The sequence below is a fragment of the Crocodylus porosus genome, unplaced genomic scaffold, assembly GCF_001723895.1.
Source record: "Crocodylus porosus isolate Cpor-Errol unplaced genomic scaffold, CroPor_comp1, whole genome shotgun sequence".
Taxonomy (NCBI): Eukaryota; Metazoa; Chordata; order Crocodylia; family Crocodylidae; genus Crocodylus; species Crocodylus porosus.
Window position 1 is genome coordinate 3797788 of NW_017728917.1, and position 7754 is coordinate 3805541.

The 7754-nt window shown below is 41.8% G+C and overlaps 1 protein-coding gene across 1 annotated transcript in view; it reads right to left on the reverse strand.

Moving 5' to 3' along the window:
* Nucleotides 1–7754, reverse strand: part of EDEM1 (ER degradation enhancing alpha-mannosidase like protein 1) — a 24729-nt gene that overhangs the window by 10732 nt on the left and 6243 nt on the right. The window contains exons 3-5 of the mRNA XM_019536597.1: nt 5993–6096; nt 4295–4466; nt 261–444 (exon numbers count right to left, since the gene is read on the reverse strand). Coding sequence (XP_019392142.1) covers nt 261–444; nt 4295–4466; nt 5993–6096 — 460 coding nt within the window. The remainder of the gene's footprint in view (nt 1–260; nt 445–4294; nt 4467–5992; nt 6097–7754) is intronic.

Here is a 7754-nt window from a genome sequence, read left to right on the forward strand (position 1 = left end):
CATACACAACTTGGCACATACTACAGACACATGCTTAAAATTAAGGGAAAAACTAAGTTAACTTAGCCCTCAGTGAAAGCATGAGGGAAGCACTACAGAGTGGCTGGAAAACAGTAAATCCCAGCTGCTTTCACCACTCAGTAAGATATTTATAGGTCTATTCCTACGAATGTGACATTAAAACAAAAAGACAGCCAAAGCACTGTTTTCTGACCAAGGTGAGCAAGACATCTGTGAAGCACTGAGCGGTACTTGACTACCTAACAGTCCAGTGTCATTGCTTCGGAGATTCCAGAGTGCTTTAACAGCTCGCCGAGCCACCCACTCGAACGTGGAATCCCCAAGCAGCCTGCTAAGCATCCCGAACTCCACCAACAAAGAGCCAGCTCCTGCAGTACAGGTCTCATTATTGCTATCTGGAGGGACGCCGTTCTTCAGATTCACCTATGGGAACAAAAAAACACAGAGTTTCAGTTGCATCCAACATTTAGAGGCATTTACACATGCTCTAGGGGTTGGGAGAGGGCACCATTCCAACTAAAGTGCTCAGAGCGTCTTGCGCGTCTCCAAACTTCAAAACAGCAATGGGGGCACTTCAAGTTAAGTTGTTCGATGAGCTTTACATAAAGCACCCCCACTGCCATTCTAGGGTGCTTGTCCACATACTCGGCATTTAGTCGCTAAGTGTTCCCGATTTAAATTTTCTGTCCTAGTTTAAAACGGCTAGATGAGGAACGTGGACGTGCTTTACGGTGCAAGGGCTTATTATGCTATGACGAGTACAAAGCGCTAGAGGGCATGTCAGAACTATTTTACCCTTTTAATTAGCCTGAGTCTTGCCTGACCCATAACTATTTGATCTTTGCCACAAAGTACATGCAAAACACAGGAAACAATCCAAAAAAATTGTATTTTTAATTAACCTGAACCTTGAACCAACTTGCCAGTAAAAACTTGCAAGATTAACCCCTGGAGTCATGCTGAAGTATTACAAGAGATTCAGTGGATTTACAAATGAACCCAAGTGCTACCTGGTGATGCAACAGGTGCAAATTAGGGGAAACACCCACATTTTTGGGTGCAAGTCAGATCCACGTTACAAATTTAAAATGATAAAAATAATCTTTATGGAAGAAATTCATTAGGTAAAATTAAAACATGCCAGAGGTGTTTTAAAGTACCACAAAAATCTAAAAAACGATAAAGTCAGCTGATAACGTGGATACGCAGATGCTATTTTAGCTGGCTTAATGGTGATTTCTGTCACATGGACACAGGAAAAGTGTAACGTGGAAACAAGAGGCGTCACGTGGACAAGCACCCTTGAAGCGCAAGGACACTGATATACAAGATATGGTTGGAGCAGGCTAATCAACATGCTCCAGCAGACTCAATTAATCAAGTCTGCTCCTCCATGGAGTAATTACATGCTCCGCATGTAATCACAGTGGGTCAGAGCAGGCTCCCGACTCAAGTACAAGCCCTCTAAGACTGTAGTAGCAGTTATTGTTCAGTTGCATTCTTAACCATTTTATATAAAATGTCAGGCTTCAGATGAAGTGTGAATTAATTAGTTAGGGTGAGAAAATGGATTAACTTTCCATTATGAAGCCAGAACTAAATGCAATCACAGTTTCATGTTTGGTCCCAAAAAAATAGGCCTAAAAACAAGCAGGTACATGAATCCAAATTTCCCAACCTCCAGCTTTCACAGGGGAAGTCTTGCTGCACTATCCAAATTTACAATCCGTTACTATAGTAAAGAAAACCCACTTATTCTCTGCCCAAATTTTAGTGGATTCTCAATTCTGTACTTTAAAAAAAAAAAAAAAAAAATTCTGTGTTCATATGCACATTAGTGGCAGAAATCAAATTGAGACCTATCATAGTTGTAAAAGAGCACGACCACTTCCATGAATTCTCTCTGCTACAAGGCTGCCATCACAACCCAATAAAAAAAGTTTAATTTTCTCCAGACAGAAAACACAGTTAGAAGGACACACTATGAAGCAAGCCTGACCTGGTGCCCACCACAATACATTCAGTCTGCTAAGCCAGGGGCTTTCAATCTTTTTGGATCAGTGTATCCCCAACAGCTGGACACAGAGCAGCATACCCTCGGCGGCTGGACACGGAGCAGAGGAGGACAGTGGGGTGGGGGTTGTGCTCGGCCAGATGCGGAGCAGTGGAAGCTGCCGCGTGCGGGCTTCCCCCACCCCTGCATCCTGGCAGTGCCTGTGTGGCCTGGTGAGCGGGAGTGCTCCGTCACCACCACCCACGCATACCCGCTAGGGCCTTCTCAAGTACTGCTGGGGGTATGCTTACCCCCGGCTGACAATCCCGGTGCTAAGCTGTCAGAAAAGTTCCAGTCAGAAGCACTAAACCCCAGATATTCAGAAGTGCATGTGCCATCTGCCAGGCCTGGGTTCAAGCTCACTAGTCAGGGTGAAAGACCAGTTCACTCTCACCCTTCCTCCCCACAAGCCATACGTTCAGACACGCAAAGCAGTAAGTCAGGTGTGTCATCATTTAAATTTCCAGTCAACTTCTTAGCCAGTGTTTATTTTTCTGTTGAGGGTTTACAAATCACTCACTATTACTCATGTTCTGCCAAAATCACTCATCCAATCTTCAGTCCACTTTTCTCCTCGTTTCCAGTACAGATCTCACGTTAACACTGGTTCCTTCCCCAGCCATCGCGATGGTAGTGGGAATGCAAAAGGCAACTTCTCTCCTGCAGTCATCACCTGGTCTCTGACTGCTCAAAATGCCTCTTCCTTGTGCTACTCAAAACCTCAAGAAGCAAGGAATGGCTAGCAAGGTGGGTCAGTTCCACTGCTGCCCAGAATTCAGAACAACAGTAAGAAACAAATAGAATACTTGGCGGTTTTGATTTTTCTACAGCAGTGGTTCTCAACCCTTTTAGAGTCAAGGCACCCCTTGGGAAAATGCCAGCTCTTATTTTTCTGTAGCAAACCAAGTGAAAACTAAAGTACACAATTCTTCTGTTGCAAAGAACTCAGCAAGACCACAACAGGGCAGAACGTTTTTCACCCTGAAGATTCCTATTTGAAATCTCTGGTTTTATATGAATCACGTTTACACACCTAACGTTGCTTTGGGCACTCTGCATCACCCCTGAAAAAGATCAGTGCTATGAGAATTACTGTTCTACAGTCTGAGAGTAAATCAGATTGGAGGAAAATAGAAGTCATGAATATTTCCATCAGGGCCAAGCATTAACTACTCAGCATTAACACAGTCTAAAAAGGGTTCCTCCCACCTCCAAGCAGGTGAACCAAGCAAAGCTCTAAATAGTACCAAAGGCCTGGGAGCAATTCATTTGTTTAAAATGAAAAGCATACTGCAGCACTGGTTTACACTGTTTATGTTTGGACTTCTTCCTTGAAAATCCTACATTTGCCCAGGCAAATGCAATCACTACTTCTATGCCATAGCCAAGCGGGGTTACCTAACTCAGCTGGATAAAGATATCTAATGACATCTAAATTGCCACAGACTACCAATGTAAGAACACAGAAGACTTTAAGCTATATTCATATTTAAATTCCACTCTTTCAGGGCATTATCTTAATATTAAATCGACTAACAGCACTAAAGTTACTCTCCTATCAAGGTAGTGGTTACCATTTTTCATAGTTGGTAAGGTCGGAAGGGACCTGAGCAGGCCATCAAGTCCGACCCCCGGCCATGGGCAGGAAAGAATGCCGGGGGTCAAATCACCCCAGCTAGGTGATTATCTAGCCTCCTTTTGAGGACCCCCAGGGGAGGAGTGAGCACCACTTCCCTTGGAAGTTGGTTCCAGATCCTAGCTGCCCTGACTCTGAAGTAGTGCTTCTTGATGTCAAAAAATTTTTTTCTTTTACTTTTTTTCCTTCCCTACACTGCAGCCCAAGCCTCCCAGATGGCATCCAGATAATACAGTGCTCCCGGCCTACTGCCAGACCAAGCTTAGAAGCCTGCTTACTTCATTTTTTTTTTAATATTTCATTGAACATGCTACTTTAAAAAAAAAAGTTAACCCACAACACTAAATGTAATGAGAAAGCATTAGAAAAAGAAGCCTGTACAGTTTGACTAAAGAAGCCTGTTATCTGAACAGGAATAGGCTGGCTGTTACATTATTTATCTTAAACTGAGCCCACAGACTGGAAGTCCTCAAAAGAATCCGCAGAGTATCAGATAGCATAAGTCACTTACTGTTGAAGTCAGATACCACAGAATCAGAAGAAGCTGTATTTCCTTATAAATACGAGAAAGCAAGTATACCTACCCGTGGATATGGAATTCCAGTTTTGGTGTTCTCAAAGGCAGGTAGTAATCTCACTGCCAGGTCGCGAGCCATATGCAAGAGTTCATTATCATAATCCTTAATCGCCATGTCACCAAAGGGCTGCTTAGTATCTGTAATTATGATGTGGGCAGACAGCAAACTTCCCAAAATCCTAGTGAAGATAGAGAGAGAGGAATGACAATCCCATACACCAACTGACTTTGCAATAGAGAATTACATGATTGGTCCCTATATGCCAATATACAGATCCTTATCAGATGGCAAAGACCTATACTTGTTCTTAGCCAAAGGGCCACAAAACAGTGAACAAGCTTTTTCCAAGCGTCCAGAGGCCAAGTCACTTCAGAAAGAACCAGAATTCAGTGAAACTGCCCAGACTCGTTTGGAAAGCTTTTTTCAAATAATCAATTTACACCCTTAAGGACTACTACAATGATATAGGCAGACAGAGAAAACATTTAGGAGTCTTAACCCACAGTGGTTTCTCAAAGCGAGCTTCCAAAAGGGAGCCGACTGTGAGAGAAAGGATGAACCATATCTCGACTGAAGGGGACAAGTGACTGAGAGAGGAAATTGATGTGTCAAACTGAGGACAGAAGATATCCGGAAGTCAGGAAAGAGGGTAAGACCTGACCCTGCACCAACAGAAGCTTCAACCTGCAGAGGATCAAGTATTGAGTATAAAAGAAAAAAAGGCAAAAGGTGAATTCCAGTCCCAGGCTGCGTAGTGCCTTTTTGGACGACAGGCAAAAAAGACTGAGTGCTGAAGCCCCTAAACCGACCCTACAGAAATGCCCACCTAAAAGCCTGAAGGAATAGGGATCTTCTATTAGTACAAGTCACCCAAGGGTGACACCAGCATTTCCAAGCATACATGAGTTGGGGCATCTTGACCTCATTTAAGAAAATAAATAAATAAATAAATAAATAAATAAATGTTGAAGGGTTGAAGATCATTTCATTTCCAAACTATTTCAACTCATGCTACAATATAAGCGAGAAACAAATATTTAGCCTTTGCTCCCATGAGCTATTGTATTTTCTCAGGGCAATTATGGTCAACAGCTTTGAGTCACTTGGGAAAAATGTTATCAAACATGTAGTCTTTAGAGACCATGTGGGGCAGGGAGAAGCAGTAAAAGGTAACAACAGTCTTAGTTCCACCATACTTGATACGGTTTATAGTAAATGGTGATACTGCCATTTGTTCACCTATCCAGGAGAATCACCTATACTTAAAGTCCATTCATCAAAATATGTCAAGTGTGTCTGCAGTATACAGAGTACCCCTCTTCAGAAATCTGAAATTAAAATTTTTGTATAAATCACTGAAAACCTCCCCCAAAAGAGGATCAGCTGAAGCAATTCTGGACGTAATGGGATAACTCTTAAAATACATCTTGTTCAATAAGAACATTTCAAATAATTCTCTGTGAAACTGACCTCCATAACAGACCTGGCTTTCGTTTCAACTCAAACAAAAGACAAAGACCGATTCGTTTGAAAGATCACAGGTGAACCTTTTAATTGCACAAAGGTTAAGGAAGCCCCATTCTATTAGCACTTAAGCAGCAATATTAATTCGTGTCTTGCTTTCTTTCTGAGCCAGAGACACCTCTTGTAATATTTCCAGATGTACATCTAATTAAAGAGCTTTACATGAGCATGACAACATACCTGATCGTTGCCTCAAACACTTGGACTGTTGAATCTTTGTCAAAAGAAACTGTGTCAATCACTAACTTCACTGCTTTCTGGAACTCTGAGGAATTTCCCATTACCTTTACGATGAAATAAAAATATTGAAGAACATGAGAAGTTCTGGCAGATAATTATACAAAGGGAAACAAATATTAGCATCCTCTCTGGCTAGGGATTAGCTCCTCTTTTCCCTTCTATGATCACCCCTGACACTTGTTGCTTTAAGACAAGGGTACTTCGCGAACAATTTAGCTGTAGTGCTGCAGGTGAATACCGGCACTCTCTTCCAGTGTTACATGGCTCCTGTTTTTTGTAACAGTTCACCCTACCCCGGCAAACCAAAGTCATGGGTCGTTTCAAGACCAAAAAAAAAGCCCAACACAAAACCCTGCAATTCATTGTCTGCCTTTTTTTTTTTTTTTTTGGTATTTACTTTAAGCTAGTGTTCACATGTGCCATCATGTTAATTGTACAGAAATCCATCTGCCTTTTCTTATAATTTGCCTATCTGAGTAAAAACATGGTCATCCCTTGCTAAATTAATTGCTCAAGTACTAGCAGAATCTGTGAAAGAAAGTTAAAGCAAAGTTTTCTATTTGGAGGGAAATGTGAAACAGCCAAATTGTTTTTTGGTTTTGTTCTTTGAGGGGTTTTTTGACAGGAAGAGTCAAGTACCTTGAAACCTACAGAATAAAAATTCTTTCAGCCATGACTACGTATGCTGAGACAAAGCATTTCACAGCCACATTGTTCACATACACATTATGCTAGAGAACTCTACTGAACTAACTCCCAACATACAACAGTAAGGAATGGGAGAATCCAGCCCTTACACCAACTCATACTTCTACAGCTTGAGTAGACTCACCCCTAAGCCAGAGTTTATTTCCTAAAAGACAACAGACAGCTTGTCTTCCAGTGGCATATATAGTGGAAATAAAGTGTGACAGAATCCACTAGATAATTATTCACTTCCCTTTCTGTGCAGCTCTGGATCAAATGAAAAGGCAGAGATAGAACGAGCATTATTTTCTTAAGGACAAAATATCTACCTTACGAATACCTGAAGAATTAAATGACACACATCGACTTTGTTTTTGTTTTTTTAAATATGGCTCCATTTCTGCCAACAGTTTATGCAGTTCTACCAAAGGACTGCATTTTAATGCAGAAGCTACTCCAAAACATAAATAAATGAGAAGAGGACAGCAGCATACATCTTCCTTTCACAGACAACTGCAATACTGTTGCAAAGGCAGTTAGACTACCTTATGCTGTGAATACACAAATCAAAACAAGATCAGTACCTTAAATGGAAGGCCTCAAGAGAAACACTTTCTGCAGCACTGGCAGGTTGTGTAACTGCAGCTTCAAATATACAATTTTACCCTCTCAGGATTTTTTCCTCTGGTAATTAACAGCAAAACAGGGCTATACACCATGTGTCCACATCCTATATTCTGTCATGTCCTAACTCAGCAGCTGGTCAGTAACGCCTGCAGTACAGAGCCAACGTCCCAGTGTAGCCTTGAAGGGTAGTAACCGCTAGTGCTCTACACTGTCTCCTCCAAAAGTAAGGGGGAAGGCCAGGTTCAAGCTTGAATAAGTACACGCTAAAATTCTGTAAAAGGCTGGTCAGCTCCTTTTCAAGCTTGTTGAACCTGGACGCGCCAGTCTGCCATGTACAATTATCAGACCCAGCTGTGAAACTGCAGTAGTAGAGATAAGGAGGAAAGGC